The 18,721-nt window shown below is 37.6% G+C and overlaps 1 protein-coding gene across 1 annotated transcript; it reads left to right on the plus strand.

The window, feature by feature from the left end:
* The first annotated feature begins 4,100 nt into the window (after nt 1-4,100).
* exoc3l2a (exocyst complex component 3-like 2a) lies at nt 4,101-18,233 on the plus strand. The gene is made up of 13 exons (XM_077231167.1): nt 4,101-4,295; nt 6,390-6,919; nt 7,669-7,889; nt 8,238-9,012; nt 10,556-10,670; nt 10,767-10,877; nt 11,097-11,197; nt 13,055-13,165; nt 13,666-13,801; nt 13,881-14,003; nt 14,098-14,253; nt 14,650-14,771; nt 16,874-18,233. Exons 2-13 carry the CDS (start codon nt 6,405-6,407, stop codon nt 17,193-17,195), a joined length of 2,808 nt encoding a protein of 935 aa, XP_077087282.1. The 5' UTR covers nt 4,101-4,295; nt 6,390-6,404; the 3' UTR covers nt 17,196-18,233.
* The last annotated feature ends 488 nt before the right edge of the window (nt 18,234-18,721 follow it).

Genomic DNA, 18,721 nt, shown 5'->3' on the forward strand with positions numbered 1-18,721 from the left:
TATAATAAACAAATGGTTTCATGAGTCAACTTGTTTGGTTCTAAACCAAATGCACACACAGATTAGTGATAATTCTGAAATTAGCAATAACAACTAAATGATTGATAACAGCTATAATGATCAATAAGCCATTGATGTTTGGATAAAAATGAACTGTCTAACAGGTAGGACATATACAGAAATTGAATAAAGTTATCAAACAGTCTGCGCAGCATAAATTATAAATTATATATAGACTACTCCTTATTAAAGCTACACAAGTTCTTTAGTCAAGAGCAGTGAGTAATTTTCTCTGTTCCCTTTGTTCTTTCATTAACTTTACTGACAGAACACTTTATTGGTAGCTGGCCCTTTAAGAGCAGCCGCTGTGGACAGAGACGCGGATCTCACACGCGCCTCATTCTCTCACGAGTCACAACTCTTTATGTCCATCATAAGACTGCTCTTGTGTTATGAAGATACTCGACAAATGACATTTTGGCTTAATTGTGTGTGTTGATGTTCGTTCAAGCGCGAAAGAGAACTGTATTCTGGCGCGCGGTCTGTGCATGCGCATCATACTGGTGCGCGTCTTTCTGCGAGTCACATTCAGGACATTCACAGGCCATTCACATTCAGGACATGTCTTCGTTTCAAATCTGTAAAATTAAATCTGTAAAATAGACGTAACGAGTGGCACATAACGTGAAGTAACATGGCATTTTATTTTGTTTGAAATTTAACTTGTCCGGTCGGACAACTAATTTTCTCTTCTACTTGTCCTAAAAAAAATCCACTTGTCCCGGACAAGCGGACAAGCCTTAATGTCGAGCCCTGGGCTTTTATTTGTGTCGGTGTTTTTATTTGTTCAACTCTATAAATTATAAAAAAAGATAAATAGGTCCATATATATATTTAGACACAGGCACAATTTTTTATTTTTCAGTTATGTACCAAAACAAATTCAAGCTATAGTTATATAATGGATATGGGCTGAAAGTGCACACTCTCAGGTGTAATTTGAGGGTATTTAAATCCAAATTTAAATACCGAAGGGTTTAGGAATTACAGCTCTTGAGAGTAGCCACACCCCCTTTTTTCAAGGGACCAAAAGTAATTGGACAATTGAATCAAAAACGGTTTCATGGACAAGTGTGGGCTATTCCTTCGTTATTTCTTCATCAATTAAGCAGGTAAAAGGTCTGGAGTTGATTCTAAGTGTGGTATTTGTACATCTATCGCTGTGAACCTAAATCATGCATTCAAAGGAGCTTTCCATGCAAGTTAAACAGGCCATCATTAGGCTTCAAAAACAAAATAAATCCATCCGGAAGATAGGATTGGGCAAATCAGCAGTTTGGTACATTCTGAGAAAAAAATAATGCACTGGTGACCTCAGCAACATTAAAAGGCCTGAACGTCCATGGAAGACAACAGTGGTAGATGATCGAATGGATTCTTTCCATAAAGAAAAACCCATTAAACAACATCCAGCCAAGTGAAGGACATTCTCCAGGAGGTAGGCTTGTCATTGTCAAAGTATACAATCAAGAGCAAATACAAGGGGTTCACCACAAGGTGCAAACCATTCATAAGCATCAAGAATAGAAAGGCCAGATTAGACTATGCCAAAAAAAAAATCTAAAAAAGCCTTACCAGTTCTGGAAAAGCATTCTTTAGACGGATAAAACTAAGGTCAACCTGTACCAAAATGACGGGAAGAAAAAAGTATGGAGAAGGCTTGGAACAGCTCATGATCCAAATTATACAACGTCATCTGTAAAACATGGTGGAGGCAGTGTGATGGCATGGGCATGCATGGCTTCCAGTGGCACTGGATCACTGGCGTTTATTGATGATGTGACAGAAGCAGCCGGATTAATTCTGAAGTTTATAGGAATATACTGTCTGCCCAGATTCAGCCAAATGCAGCAAAGTTGGTTGGAAGGTGCTTCACGGTACAGATGGACAGTGATCCAAAACACACTGCAAAAGCAACCCAGGAGTTTTTTTTTAAGGAAAAGTGGAAAATTCTGCAATGGCCGAGTCAATCACCTGATCTCAACCCGATCGAGCATGCTTTTCACTTGCTGAAGGCAAAACTAAAGGGAGAAAGACCCACGAACAAACAACAACTGAAGACCGCTGCATTTAAGGCCTGGCAAAGCATCACAAAGCAGGAAACCCAGTCTTTGGTGATGTCCATGAGTTCCTAACTTCAGGGAGTCATTGTCTGCAAAGGATTCTCAACAAAATATTAAACAATAAACATTTTATTTATGATTTATATTAATTTGTCCAATTACATTTGAGCCCCTGAAAATGGGGGTACTGTATAAAATGGTTGCAGTTTCTAAAATTTTTACTTGATATTTTTGTTCAACCTCTTGAATTAAAGCTGAAAGTCTGCACTTCAAATTCATCCTGATTGTTTAATTTTAATTTTATTCTGATGGTGGCATACAGAGCCAAAAGAATGAAAACTGTGCCTGTGTCCAAATATATATGGAACTAACTATATATATATATATATATATATATATATATATATACATATATATATATTTTATGTCTGTGAAAAGTCTACAGATTCTTAGTTATCCTGTTCATATTAGAATTTTAAAGTACAGTGGCTTTCAACCTTTTTGACTCCAAGGCGGCCCCCTTTTGTCTAAGACAATATTCAAAGGCCCTCCTGACTAAACTGATATGTACCTCTGGTACTTCAGTTGTAATTAAAATAAACTGTAATAAAATATGATGCCAGTTAAACATTGTACATTTTTATTTACCCCGGTTTCACAGACAAGGCTTAAGCCTAGTCCCAGACTAAAGTGAATTATTGAGCAAAAGGAACTTGCACTGACGAATCTTAAAATATGTAAAAGATGCACTCCAGTAATGTTTTTTCTAAGGCAGATTTATAAAAGCGAATTAAATGTCCTATTTGAACTAAGGCATAATCCTGGCTTAATCTAAAGACTGTCTGTTAATCGAGGCCTTAGTGTTTTATTTGTGAAATTTAATTAATACTGTTTTAATATACATTTGAATATATGTAAGACTTATTAGAGTGCCCCTGGAAGTTTTGCAGAGGCCCCATAGTGGGGTCCGGCCCCCCTTGTAAATAAAACACTGTTCTAGTAGATTCATTCTGGACAACTGCTGTGTTTGACTACTCTTCCAAGAAGCCTTTGCACAGCTTGTACTAAACCAAGGGGTTTTGTATTGTTTCTGGAGTATCCAAAATGTGCAGTCCTGGGGATTTTCCAGGATCAATAAGAAAAAAAAAACAATATATGAATCTACTAGTGCAGTGATTCCCAACCCTAATGAAATCTTGCATCTGCTGTACAAGACCTGATGGTTAATTCCTAAATTCACATAATTAGAATGTAAAATATGAGAATCACAGGAACAGCTTATTCCAGTTGTTCTAATAGGATACCTTGAAAAGTTTCAGTTACTTTGTCAACTGTTTAAGGTTAAGGTTATTAACATTAAGATTAGTGACACTGTACTGATCTGAGACCTCAGTGAAACCAAGTAACTGTGGATATCAAAACAGTTGTCAAAACATTATCTCTGTGAATTTATTTATTTACCTTTATTTAACCAGGCAAGTCAACAACTTATTTTCAACAACAGCCTAGCAGGAGAGTTAAAATCTCCTGAAAGAGAACATAAGCAAGCATCCATGCTACACACACACACACACGAACACACACACACACACACACACACACACACACACACACACACACACACACACACACACACACACACACACACACACACACACACACACACACACACACACACACACACACACACACACACTCTTAAACATGTTTATGTGCATTCAACTCTTACAAGTATATGTGAGTGTATGTGTACTGTATATGTCTATGTATTTGAAACTGTACTTGTGTTGTTATATGTTATTTGTTGTGTGTGTATGTATATAAAGTGTTATGTGTGAAGGCAAGTGTGTGTGTGCGTGTGTGCGTGTGTGCGTGTGTGTGTGTGTGTGTGTGTGTGTGTGTGTGTGTGTGTGTGTGTGTGTGTGTGTGTGTGTGTGTGTGTGTGTGTGTGTGTCTATGTTTGTTTAGGGAGGGTGTCTCTTTTTCCTCAGGAAAATGCATCATGATCTGGTAGCAAACTGAACGTCTGCCTCCAACATTCCAATACAAGGCCCCAAACTCTTGGAGACTGACACACAAACACTTTGGCCCTCTCTTACTGATAGGCTCTCTATCACTCGCACAGACACTGGAATGGATTTGCCCTGAACTGACTGCCCACTGCAGCAGAAGGTAAGAGATACATGCCATTCTTGTACGTTTGTGTTATAATCAATACATATATTTGGATTTTTATCATTTTTTCATACCAGTCAATGATTATGAGTCCATACAATTTTCTTTCTTAATACAGATAAGGTACATGAATGATTCAATTTAAGATTAAAATAACTGTTTTCCATTTTAATATATTTTAAACAATTTTTTCCTGTGATGGTAAATCTGAATTTTCAGCATCATAACTCCAGTTTTCAGTGTCACACGATTCTTCAGAAATCTTTCTAATATTTGAATTTGCTGCTCAAGAAACATCAATTATTATTATTAACAATGTTGAAAAAGAAATCAGGATTCTTTGATGAATAGAAAGTTCAAAATCTGAATTAGAAATCTTTGTAACATTAAAAATGTCTTTACTCTAAATTTGATCAATTTAATGCATCCTTTATTAATTTCTTTAATTTTTAAATTCTTTAAAAAAAAAAAAATCTTACTGTCTCCAAACTTTTGAACGGTAGTGTATATTATTACAGTAGTATCTTTTTTCAAATAAATACTGTGTTTTTTTTTTTACTTTCTTTTCATCAACGAATCCTGAATATATATATATATATATATATATATATATAGGCTACTGTATATAAGTTACTGGTGTTGGCGCTTTTGAAGTTCACCCAGAACTAAAACTGATAATCACATTTTTAATTGTTCATCTGATGTTTATATAATGATGATGAAATCCTTTGCCAAGCACATTTTTATCTTGATAAAAGTCAGCAATTCATTTATATTAATTTCCTTTAGGCAATAAAGATCTGGTCCAGACAATTAGATTTTGTTGCAGCCCTGTTTCTACAGTGCTTATCGAAAAAACTAAGTATTTATCCCATTTGTTTAATGTTTATCTGTCTCTAAACATAAACATATTATTCAAAAAATACACATCTCTTTCCGTTCTAAACAACAACATTTACAAGTGATGTTTTCTCTTCTGTTACCGGGAATTATGTAAGAACCAAAATACTGACAGAAGGTCCACCTGGAACCCAGACAGTAAATAACCAAATTAGTCAGTTTAATGGAAGTGAGGGGTGCAAGCAGTCATCTTAGCTGACACGCATGACTTGTTCAGGGGTACAATGGTGATGGCTCGTGACTGATTTGAACCTAGAAGCTTTTGATTCCAAGCCCAGATTTTTAACCGCCACACTAGGGGAACTCAGCTCAGAAATAATGCAAGGCAGGGATGCTGAAACACAATCACAGGGGTCACTGTGTGCTACACAACAGCACCTTCCACCCTGCTCTGTCTTTACATTTTCTTCATATGTATTTTAATAGGGTTTTTTTTTTTTCAAATTGCATGAGAAATTCTTAAACTCAATAGTAACAACTTGATAGGGTTTACTACTAGAGTAGTCAATTTTTAACATATAGATTGCAGATTATGTATAATTTGTTGATAGATTTCTTAATCTCACGAGAGACTTTGTAGAAATTGAGTGTGTGTGTGTGTGTGTGTGTGTGTGTTTGTGTTTGAGTAAAGAGTGTGTGTTCTGAGAAACTTTGAGGACAGGAAACTATTCAGACACATCTGGATGGGAGCTTCCATTATAGGAGCTTAAAAACGGCTAACGTCTTCAAAGAACACACACATACACACATACATATGCTGTTAATGCACTCCACTCACCGGAATACTGAACAATGAGAATGCAACAAGGCAAAGTCATTTAAGATAGACCTGATGAAGGCGGTTTAAACAGGTTTCAACTCTGGTTACCTTTAAGCAGGACACATGGACTACGGACATGCTTGGTGACATGGCACAATATACAAGAACATCTTACAAATTGGAATGGCGTTGATGCATTTAACAAATAATTAAAAATGTAATATATTAAAATGTAAATATTTAATTGGAAAAAATTTTTTTTTAAAACATAAACACACTTTAAAATAGGAGTTATTTCTGCAGATGTGTGACAAACTGTTTGGAAAAACCTGTAATGTGAGATCTTTAGAATATATAATGCAAATGTATTTCAATGAAATTAGAAACAACACAATTGTGCCCAATGTAACGATGTCCATTTCATCTTCTAGTTAACCAGAGCCAGAATGCCCATCCTCAAGAGGCTGCCCAGGAGGTTCAAGAGTAACCACAGCAGTGGTGATCTCCAAAAAAGTAACATAACTAATGGAGAACTCATCCTAAAGAGCAACCATAGCAACGGGGAACTCATTCTGCCACCATCCGATCTGAATCCGTTTGAAGGGGCGTGGGCAGGCATAGGGTGGAATAATGAAGAGGACGAGGTCTGGAAGAATGGACAGGACTACCAAAGGTCATCTCAGGTGAGCGAAGCACTAGAGAATGAGGCAAACGCAGAGCAGCGTGGAGGGTCAAAGGTCACTGAGGGATCAAAAGAAAAGAGAGGAACTCTGGAGCGAATCTGTGGCTCATCGCCACTGAAGACCCTTGGCAAATTAGGCAAAGGGCTGCGTATGACTGGAAGAAATGTGTGGGGTGCCACTCCTTCACTACGGAGTGCCACTCTCCCGGCAACACCCTCCTCAGGAAAGAAAAAAAAGAACTATCGACGTGCTTCTGAGGAGATCATGACCTTACTGAGGTGAGAATGCGACTGCAACGTGTTTTAGGATGCGCATATTATGTAGCAGTGCATTTCTACTGATTTTTACAATTGTGTATCAAACAAAATTAAACACAAATATGATTAAAATCAGGCAGATCTGATTTTATCTGAATGCGAGCTTGCAATTGGCCATAAGAAAGTGGGATGGTTTAAGCAGACTAAGTGATTGGAGAAGTCCAATCAGCAGTATATGTCACCAGAGAGGTGCTTTAAAGATGCAGAGTAACATGCATTTGGAAAAATAGGTGAATTTCCATTTAATGGCGACTTTAATTTTGATGCGATCATTCTTGTTGCATTTACACAAAACACATTGTGATCTCCACAAACCATGTTTATACATCGCAAATTAACTCATATTTAATGTGGTGTGTGTGTGTGTATATATATATATGTATATACTGTATGTGTGTGTGTGTATATATATACTGTATGTGTGTGTGTGTGTGTGTGTGTGTGTGTGTGTGTGTGTGTGTGTGTGTGTGTGTGTGTGTGTGTGTGTGTGTGTGTGTCTGTGTGTGTCTGTGTGTGTGTGTGTGTGTGTGTGTGTGTGTGTGTGTGTGTGTGTGTGTGTGTGTGTGTGTGTGTGTGATTTTTTTTCAGATTAGTCCTGAAACCCAGCAGATGAGAATCACTGTTATATCGATCATTATTTCTGAGACTAGATATTTTCTACAGTTGTTGTTGTAGAGGGAGTTTTACTTAACACATTTTTTAACCCTCAGGTTGGCAGGCCGTCGTAAGGAAAGTGAGCGAAGAGATAGTCTACCTACAGGTGATCTGACCACTGAAAACGATGAAGACAGTCGCAGGCGTCCCTCGTTCCTACGCATGGTCAGTCTGAGCAAACTCAGAGGAGACTCGCTAACAAACCGCAGCTCGCAGGAAGACGAGCAAGAGTTAGTAGAAGAAGAACAGCCGGTCAAACGCAGGGAGCCTCTATCAGGTACAACTGTTTTTTTATTATTGTATGTAATTGTTTGTACATTTTTTGGCACGTACAGAGTGTAACTATTATGCTCACAGGCCTCACTGATTGACCCATAACACTTTGCTTGAGAAGTAACAAGGTCCAAAAGTCCCCGTGAGTCATTGGCCAATTAATAAACACTTTCACAGAGACAGGAAATGACATACTTTCTTTGTACAGAAGATCCAACCTGATAAGCTCACCGCAAGGAGAAAAAACTGTGTTAATCTACAGCCTGTTCCAAAGGCAACAACACATCAAGTGAATAAACACATGGCCGTAAATGAAATTAAACACTACTCAATCTCTCTCTTTCTCACTCAGTGTTGGAGATCCTACAATTAGTTAATCAGAGAGACCTGCTGCTTGCTGACACGCACATCCAAGAGCTGGAGAGAGAGTGTGAGCTTGACCCCTCCTTCTGGACACAAACCACACCCAGTTCAACCACGCCCAGCAATATAACTCCTCACACACTCACTTCGCCTCTCTGGCTCCCCCTGTTGCCTGGTTCAGGCAGTGAGGATTCTGGCCCAAGCATGTGGGACGCTGGGCTGCGTAAAGTGAAAGATGTAGAGCTGCTTTACGAGGCTCTTCAGAGAGAAATGTGGGATGTGGTGAGGGAGTCGTTACGCCAGCCCTGCAGCGGGCCTCAGCTTGGCCTGGTGGTGCTGGTCATTCAACAGGAAGAGCAGGCTGACAAGGTTTGGGCCCTACGACAAGAGGCCCAATCCAACGCCCAAGCCAGTGACCAATCTGAAGACCATTCCCGGCCCTCCAAGCGTCCCAGGAGATTACGTCAAAGGTGGGTGGAGGCTGTGGGAGAGGCAGCTGACTGGTGTCTTCCACAACCGGGGGGCATCGCTGCAGGGCAGATGGGCATGTACTTGGAGCGTTTGAGGGGCAGGGTGGTGGAGGATATGGACGCGGCACGTCGGAATGTGGTGGCGGTTTATCCCGAGGAGTTTGCTGTGTTTCAGGTCTACATGCAGAGCTATCACAGGGCTGTTGCCAAACGACTGAAGACCGTTACTTGTGGCCCGATTCAAATCACAGATACATACTCGCTGCTTGACTGGATCTACAACATTTACAACAGGTATATGCACATGTATATAGACACTGGGGTGTGTTTTCTGTTTTTTCACACACCTTTCCTGCAATCACATTCCACACGGTTCTTGCTTTAATGACCCAGTGGAAGAATGAGCTCAGGTCTATTAATATCAGATGCATTGTTTATTAGAATGAACAACACCGGTACAGAATACCTGGGAGAATTACTGTACACACATGGATGGTCTGGTGTACTAAAAGTAGCCACACTATCAACTTGACTACATTTTTCAGTAGCATGACAGTAGTTGGTATAAAATGAAAACTCACCCTATCTGTTTTCTAAACGCTTGTTATGAACCATATTGTGAACGATTTATGTATTTCTCTATTTATCCACTTTCAAAAAAAATTTACCTCGTAATTTTTGAGCAGAACATCATAACTGGACCTTCTGGTGAAAACAGCTTTCTCTCTGATGATGTATGCAGGACTTCTCCAATCATTTAGTCTGCTTAAACCCCGCCCCTGCAAGCTCACGCTCATCTGCCTCTATTTTGGAGCGCAACACCCACATCTCAAAATCCAATCAACAGCCAATGGATAGAACCAAGCCCTACATTTTAAATTTTTTGAAAATCCATTACACTGATGTATGTGACAATATACCATGGAAGTCACTACTTCCGTTTCATCGTGACTTTAATTAATTTATCTTTTAGAGCTACGTTTCCTAATGAGTGACTGTATAGCGTGACCAAACAGTACACTGCTATTTCTAATCATGTCTGTGTTGAGAGAATAATTAAATAGGCTCATCTAATTGGTCATGTCTCTATCTCTCTCATTTGTAGCATAAGAGTTAAATGCATGAAGAGCTAAATACATGAAACTATTGTTTGTGTTGTAGAGTAAATATTGCTGGAATTAAGTAAAGAAATGATCCTGTATTTCAGTAATGGAATATATTGTTGAATATTATATTGAGTCCGGAAAGTGCAGGGGCCTTCGAAGAGTTTTAAAAAAGAATTAAAAACAGATTAAAGTAATAAAGAAGAGCTTGTCACAGTGCCATTAAATTGTATGTAGGGAATTAAGCCCCTTAACACCCATATGAGATTGTTGGATTAGTGAATCAGTTAATGACCTTGTATAGCATCGGAAAGTCTGATTTATTTTAGTGAATCGGTTTGATCTAACCATTCATGTAAACAAATACCTGTACAATATTTTCGAGTCAGTTATGTAAAATAGTAAGTTGTTGTTTACTAGTATACATTTACCTTTTTTAGTTTGATAATGTCACCCTAATTAAGATTGCTCATTCATTCATGATTTAGTACCAGCAAACATACAGCTCTGATTCAATTAAATGTCATTAGGTAGTTAATTATTTTTTTTAATTTATGAAGTAAAATGAATTTATATAGGTCCTCTTCCTTAGCTTTTTGTTTTGTTGCTTGTAGGGACGAACTTCTTAAAAAAATTAAAACGGTAGCTTGACCGGTGTCTACTTGTTGGTTAGACACGCTAGACACTTATGGACACACAAACGTGCACTAGTTCTGACTGTGAGCATCTCATAGGGACGTCTTGGCAACAGTTGGAGCAATGGGCACGATAGTGTGTGAAGCGTTAGATCCTCTCCTGCCTGAAGATGTCATAGACCGGCTGGAACAGGACTGCGTCGAAACTGTTTGGGTAACACTTGATTATCAATAATCAAATTATGCATTAATTATTCATTTCTGGAAACAAAGAGTTAAAATAATATCCACGTTGTGTGTATTTCTGCAGGACAAGATGACTATGGAGCTCTCACAAGTTTTGGATGATGAAGAAAAGCGATGGGCTCAGACACTGCACATTGAAGAGTATCAGTCTGGCCTCGCCCGTTCTGTTATACAGGTAACATACCCACAATCATACACATGTACAACTATTAGCCTACTGCATTCTTCTGAATATGGTCTGAGTGTGTGCATGCCTTCCACTTTGTACTTTTAGCAATATTGGTGAATGCGAGTGAGTGTGTTTAGAAGGTCTTTGTGAATATATTTTTATATTTTTTTATTAAATATTTTTATTTTATTAATTCATTCATCTGTATATGTCTTTGTGTTTCAGAGGCTGAAGGTAGATTTGGACAGATCGACAGCTGTCAGTCAGCCACTAGGAGCTCGTGTTGCTCGCTGCACCTTGAATGGACTTGCAGATTTCTTGCACAGGTGAGATGGGGACATGAGCAAGGGCGGCTTTATATAACCAGATACTTACCTAAATTTACTTCATAAAGCTCCTAAAATATATTCATGTTAGAGTACATTGTAGTCAAACCTTTAAGAGAATCTGACATGGTCAACACAATAACTAATAATTAACTAACTTACTAAGGTTGAGCACTTTTTTTTAGCATTCTAGTAACTCAAACAGTAGAGTTTGTTTTTTGTAATTCCAACGTCATGGGTTTGACTCCCACTTTGCCAGAACTGATTGAAATGTATAAATCTAAAAAATCTAAAGCACTTTTCATAAAAGAGTCTGTCAAATGCATAAATGTAAAGGTAAAATGTTTTTAATTTGTGTCTCAGTCTTAAAGGGTTCGTTCACCTAACAATGGAAATTCCATCATCATTTACTCACCCGCATGTTGTTCCAAGACTTTTGTTCAGGATATTTTTTAATGAAATCCATGAGATTTCTGTGCCTCCATTGACAGTCCACACAAACTTACACTTTGACGGTTCAAAAAGTTAATAAAGAGATCGTAAAACGAATCCATATGAATTGAGCGGTTTAGTCGAAATTTTCTGAAGAGACTCGATCGCTTTGTAATAATAATAATTATAATAATAATTCATTACATTTATATAGTGCTTTTCTCTGCGCTCAAAGTGCTTTACATGGAAGGGGGAATCTCCTCAACCACCACCAATGTGCAGCATCCACTTGGATGATGCGACGGCAGCCATATTGTGCCAGAACGCCCCCCACACACCGGCTTACTGGTGGAGAGGAGACAGAGGGATGAAGCCAATCAGTAAATGGGGATGATTAGGACGCCATGAAGGACAGAGGCCAAGAGCAAATTTGTCCAGGGGTTACAACCCTACTCATTTTGAAAGACATCCTGGGATTTTTTGTGACTACAGAGAGTCAGGACCTCGGTTTAACGTCTCATCCGAAGGAAGGTGCTCTTTGACAGTATAGTGTCCCCATCACTAGGAGCATTAGGACCCACACAGGGCACAGGCTGAGCACCCCCTACTGACCTCACTAACACCTCTTCCAGCAGCAACCTAGTTAGCTTCAGTGGGCAACTAGTCTTGGGCTACAGGGTGATATGGCTGCTGGCCATATTCTTTATTATATTATACATTATTATATAATATTCTTTATTATATAAAGAACAGACTGAATTTAGGCTTTTATTCACTCATAAACATTGATCAACAACCATTAACAGAAGCTCAAACGTACGTTCTTGATGTGCAAGAACAAAACTCATTGGTTCTTTCGAAGCTCAACCATGCTGCGTAACCACTGATCTATATAATATTAATAATTATATACAATATTTATATATTTCAGTGTACGTAACGCACACAACTGAAGCTCATTGATTCTTGCACGTCAAGCGAACATGCTTGAGCTTCCTTTTACCATAACTGATGTGTGAGTTGATGAATGTTTATATGTGAATAAAAGCCTAAATTAAATCTGTTCATCATATAAAGTGATCATGTCTCAATATCGATTAAACCGCTCTATTCATATGGATTAGTTTTATGATCTTTTTGAAGGGTCAGAGTGTCAGTTGCGTAGACTGTCAATGGAGGCCAACACAATCGCTCAGATTTCATTCAAAATATTTTCATTTGTGTTTCAAAGATGAACGAAAGTCTTACAAATTTGGATCAACATGAGGGTTAGTAATTGATGACAGAATTTTCATTTTTGAGTGAACTAACTCTTTAAGTTACTCCGTTATATTCTATAAGTGTCTTATTAATTTCTGTTTTAAATAGGGGAAATCTAAAAATAATGGATTTTTGTGTGTGTTTGTGTGTCTGTGTGGTATTTAGTTTCCAGAGAAAGGTTGAGATGTTTCATGACACGCAGTCAGAGTTTGGGGATCATGGGGATGGTTATGTCTCCAGGACCATCTCTCTTGTCAACTGTGTTCCACCATTCAGGTTTTTCATATTATTCACCATGTCTATTTATTCCAATCTCTCCCAACTTTTTATTTGAGGACTGTAAGAAAAGAATCTAAGACTAAAAATACACTAAGAAAAAAAAGACTTGAAAAACAGAAATGGTAATTTTCTGCGAGGACATTTCCTTCAACTGTAAAACACAATGCAATGTATAATTCAAAATACAGGTAATCTAAGGATATCTTAGATATTCAGCGTTCTTTTAAAGAGAATGTTATACTGAGTTATTTTTTTAATGTGTATTTTTATAACAAAAACAAAATAATAGAACATGATTCTGTAGATAGTCAGGACAGTCAAACTTATAAAACTCATAAACTCTTAAAACTCATAAAAAACACTTTTGTGAAGGATTTCAGTTTGTAAAATATATCAATGAATAATAAAAATACTATAGAAAGAATAATGCAAAGAAATAGCACAGAGATTAAAAATAAATAAGTTATAAGATGACTTAACTGTGTTGAACTGTGTAGGAATTTTGTGGAGCGCTGTCGTCTGTGTGACACCCTTTGCAGTGAGGACGTCTCCCAGCGAGCTCAATCCTCTCTGGAGCGAATTGTTAACCAGTCAGTGCGAGTTCTTTCAGACATACTGTTTGAACACATCAGGGTGAGACATATGCACAGGTTCACATCTGGCCTAAATGTTTCCCAATACAATCATTGATGATTTTCTGGCATGATTCCAGCCATTCTTCGATAAACTGGTGAAGAGGAAGTGGCTGGATAACAGTGAGGCCTATGAGAGCATTGAGATGACCATTAAACAGCACTTTAAAAAGTTCAGAAGAATGGACTGCCCTCCATATCAGGTATGACATAGAGTACATGCATGCCAGGACACACGCATGCTCACAGGCTCATTGGTTGGTCGGTCGGTTGATTGATTATCTGATTGGCTGACAGGCATTGGTAAATGAGGTGCACAGGCGGGTCCTGGTTGAATATGTTCGTGCCATCATGAGGGGGCGGGTCATCTGTACGTCACTCAAAATGAGGAAGAGAGTGGCTTTCCGTCTGCAGGATGAGGCCAAACAGCTGAAGGCTCTTTTTAAAGATCTGGTCAGTGTCACTAGCTTTCATATTATGCCTTACATTATCTTAAAGTTATCACTCCAAATGACCCCCAAATATGATGCGAAGATAAGAAGGACCTTCCTCTCAAAATATAATGTACAATGTATAGTGTGAAAAATACATGTGTAAATTGTTATGTGGAAAATATTTAGTTTCTATTAAGCTGACACTATCTTTTTTTATCCCAACATTAGAGTACTGTTAGGTATATAATCATTAAGCATAAAACCATGGCTGTGAATAGAATAAAATCATTTGTGATTTGCGAAAAGCCAGTACAAATCAGGTTGAAACAGAAGTATTTTATTTTATTTTAACCAAAAATGCCAACACCAAAATTAATTAATGAAAATGATATCCTCACTCTTTTCCGTTTCTCAGGAGTCAACTTCCTCCTGGTTGGACAGTGTGATTGTTCACCTGGCTGACATCATAGCGTTGGAGGACACTCCCTCTATTCAGATGGAAGTTGGGCTTTTGGTGAAGGAATTTCCAGATATACGGTAAGACTGCCAGGGCAAAAGCATCAAAGCCATTTTCAGTGGCCCGTGATGAAACTACGTAGGGTTTAAGCACCAGCAGGGATACCAAGAAATGGCAAGTGTATGGTTGGGTCCTAACATTCTCTCCTTCTGATCAGCTCCAACTCCATTCCGGGTTTTCCATGTCCTCACTATTGACGTAAATCCACTCAAAATGAATGCGGAGTGAGTGAAAATGCAGATTTCCTTACTTTCACAAACCCTCTCCATGCTTCAGACAAATGCACTCACTGCATGCTCTTCAATGCATGAATAGAGATGAGTTTTTTAAAAGTTGAAAAGTTGAACTACAATGGTCAAATACATCCGTCTAGTAAAAATGCGTACTGTGTGAATGGCCCTTTAGAAAGTTACTTGACCAGTGAAATTTGATGACCAGTCCAGAACCAAGTGTTGTTTAAAAACTGCTATAAAACTGAAACTGAATGTAGAACCGGATGTCGATTTTATATAGCATAAAACCGGAAGGTAAGTGTTTTATTAGCTCCTGCACTCAGTAATTTAATATGTAACTTTGTCAGTTTACAGTTGCATTAATACAATTTTGCTGAACACTTTTAGACCTGCGGAAGGGTAGAACCTGAACTCTGTCATCTCAAAGTGCTTTCATTCATGAAAAATCTGACATGTTCCTCTCTTATTTCCTTGAGAACTATTTTTCACAACACCTCTCTGTTTCCTGAGGTCATTCTAAGAATGTCTGACTGAAAATAGTTACCGTGATGCTCCATCTCAGTGCCAACTTTCCTTTATGTGGACGGGTGGGAACAGCAGACAGTAAACAGGGGAATGGGTGAGATGTGACCCCACTTTAGTTGTGTCTTTGTTTGGATGAAGAGAAATGTGTGAGTGTGTATGCTCAGTCACTGGCTGGCAGTGCTCCTGCTTGCTGACGCACGACCCTCCTCAGCAGACAGGAAGTGGCTGTGGAGTACTTCCTGTTCCTGCCAGGTCACAGGAGACTGACTGGTGCCACACTCCAATCAAATACACACACACACCAACTAAAGATCAAAAGCCAAAAAAGTGGAGGCTACTTAACTTTGTGCTTTGCAGTGTAGTTTCCTGTTTTTTTACTGTCTGTCTATGTTAAAGTTTGTCACAGATAACACAATCACATTGTTATCTATAGGCAGGACGTGCCATCTTAGTACAGAGCGCTTACTCTGAGTTGGCTTTTTGAGCTATGAGCACTGTCAAGGGATCATTACAAAGAAACACAATTGGGCTACATTGCTCAAATGACTTTTGCCTGATGTAATGATGGACTTTTTAAAGTAATCATATCATATAATGTGTATCTTAAAATGTATTTTTTTCTCTCTTCATATAAATAATGGAAATTGATTGGTATGAATGATTCTTTAAAAAATGGTAATTTGTTGAAAACTTATTACTGTTCCGTATTTATCAGCCGATATGTATAAATAAAATGAAATATAAATATTAGATGAAACACTGAAAAATAAAAAATATTGCCTTAGTAACAAACTAAAATAAGGTTGTTCTACTAAAGTACTTGAAAAGTACTAAAACTAATAAAAATAAATTAAAACTATATAAAAAACAACTTAAAAATGACAAAAGCACACAAGAAAATACTAAAACTCAAACAAAAATTAAAATGAGAATTTATTAATAAGAAAATATTAATAAATACTGTAATAGTTAGAAATAACACTGTTTGTGATGCTCAAACTCACTTGTAGCATTTTACTGCTTTAATGTTTTTTAGTAATAGTATTTGTATATAAAAAAATGTATATTTTTTGTATATTTATTTTATTAACAAATGGTATAGAATTTTAATATCAGTCAATTATAGCCCTAAGATACTGATGATTATTATTGGTACATTCTTCCATTTCTTGTGAGCTCTATATTTTAATTGACCTCTACTCTCATTTTTTATTTATTTATCTAGGTTCATATACTTTGTTTTCAACCACGAATAATGTATTTCTTGTTCTGTGCAAAAACAGCGAGAGTGATATGCTTTTCTGATTATGCAACACAAAATATGAAGCATTATGCCCTCTCACCCTCATTCTCTCCTCTCACAGGAGAAGACATATCTCTGCTGTGTTGAATGTTCGTGGGATGGTGCATCAAACAGACCGTCAGGAGATTCTAGCTGTTGTCCGGGACTTAGAGACCAGTGACAGCTCCATCAATCTGCCCCGAGATCGTGCCCTCTTCTCTGAAATCGCAGTGGCCAAAGACATGTCCTGTCTGGGGCTGGTTCTGATCCGCTTTGGTCTGACTGTGTCATCGTGGGTCACCAGTGCCCGGCCACGCCGTAGCCAGAGTAGAAGGAGCCGGAATGAGAAACATGCAGATAACAGACCACTGTCAAGCCATGCAAAGCGCTTTACTGAACCTTAAAGATAATGAAATACAGCATAACTACAACGCATAGCATCCTGATATTTAAAAGTGACACAATAATGCTAAAAATACATTGCATCACAACAAATATTACATAATCAAATCAGTAGGCTATAACATAAAGCAAAGATTGCAGAGATTGAAAAGATTAAAGATGGCATAAATCGTCCTCTGTCAATTTTTACTCAGTCAGTCGTTTCAGACTAGATGAATGTGGTCAGAGCCCAGTCAAAAGGGCCGATAAGATGAGTTCATGACAGCAAAGTAAAATCACAACAATACTTGTCCTTCAGTACACAGCTGGAGCGGAACAAGTCAGTGGACACTTCAAAGGACGGGAAATAGTCTATAATTCTCTCTCGCTTTAAAACAGGCTAGTGAACTGCTGTAGCTGACCTCTGTCGTGTGAACAGCCACATGATTTGAGAGGAGCGGCAGGAAACTCGTCGCTATAGAGTGGGGACTCGCTGAAATTTTTATTAGTGCATATGTTCAGAACACTGATTTAGCTTGACACTAAATCACACACAGAACAGATGCATGTATATGATGTATCAAACACCAGGTACAGTTCTACAGTGCATAAACAGCTACGTTTCTGATTGTGTTATTTTGAGAAGTGAAAATATGAAAATGGGTTAAACATGGTTGTCTGTGACATTTAAAGAATGTGAACGAAAATCTCTCTGATTTTGTATTTGTGCTAGTGTTTAGGATTCTGTTCATCTCATTCATGTCTAATCACTGTTCAGATCTGAGCTACTGAAAAAAAAAACTGCCAGAAATTAAATGTATTTGGTATTCTTTCAGGTAAAAAAGAAATAAAGCCCCATTGACTGGGAAATTGATTACATTGTAATTAAATTGCTGTTTTTATATAGTACCATTCAAACGTTTGTAAAATGTTTTTGAAAGAAGTCTCTTATACTCGCCAAGGCTGCATTTATTTGATCAGAAAATCAGTAAAAACGGTAATATTGTGAAACATTATTGCAATTTAAAATAAATGCTTTATAATTTAATATATTTTAAAAATGTTATTTATTCCTGATGGTAAAGCTGAATTTTCAGCTTCATTACTCCAGTCTTCAGTCTTCTAATATGCTGATTTGCTGCTCAAGAAATATTTCTTATCAATGTCGAAAAAAAGTTGTGCTGCTTAATATTATTGTTACTGTTTTTTATCGGGGTTTTTTCAGGATTCTTTGATAAATAGAACATTCAAAAAACAGCATTTATTTAAAATACATTTTTGTAACATTATAAATGTGTTCACTGTCACTTGATCAATTTAATGCATTCTTGCTGAAAAAAAGAATTCATTTCGCTTTTTTTTTTACGCACAGACCCCAAACTTTTGAACAGTAGTGTTCATTTTAATCTACACTATTTAAATGTTACATGTTGCATTAATACTTCTAATTAAAGGATTGTACTGCCAGGTTGAGTTCTGCTGACATCCATCAGCTGAGGATGTTTTGGGTAACTGGTCTATTCCTGTTGTTCTGAGAGGTGCCAAACGA

The sequence above is a fragment of the Siphateles boraxobius genome, unplaced genomic scaffold (genome assembly GCF_051911475.1).
Source record: "Siphateles boraxobius isolate OS27281-9 unplaced genomic scaffold, OSU_SipBor_1 16, whole genome shotgun sequence".
NCBI lineage: Eukaryota > Metazoa > Chordata > Actinopteri > Cypriniformes > Leuciscidae > Siphateles > Siphateles boraxobius.

What these genes read in the sequence shown, in the direction of transcription:
- exoc3l2a (XM_077231167.1), top strand. Translation starts at nt 6,405, where the DNA reads ATGCCCATCCTCAAGAGGCTGCCCAGGAGGTTCAAGAGTAACCACAGC. An exon ending in ACTGCGTCGAAACTGTTTGG is followed by an intron (nt 10,671 to 10,766) that starts GTAACACTTGAT and finishes GTATTTCTGCAG; the next exon opens with GACAAGATGACTATGGAGCT. An exon ending in AAGGAATTTCCAGATATACG is followed by an intron (nt 14,772 to 16,873) that starts GTAAGACTGCCA and finishes CTCCTCTCACAG; the next exon opens with GAGAAGACATATCTCTGCTG.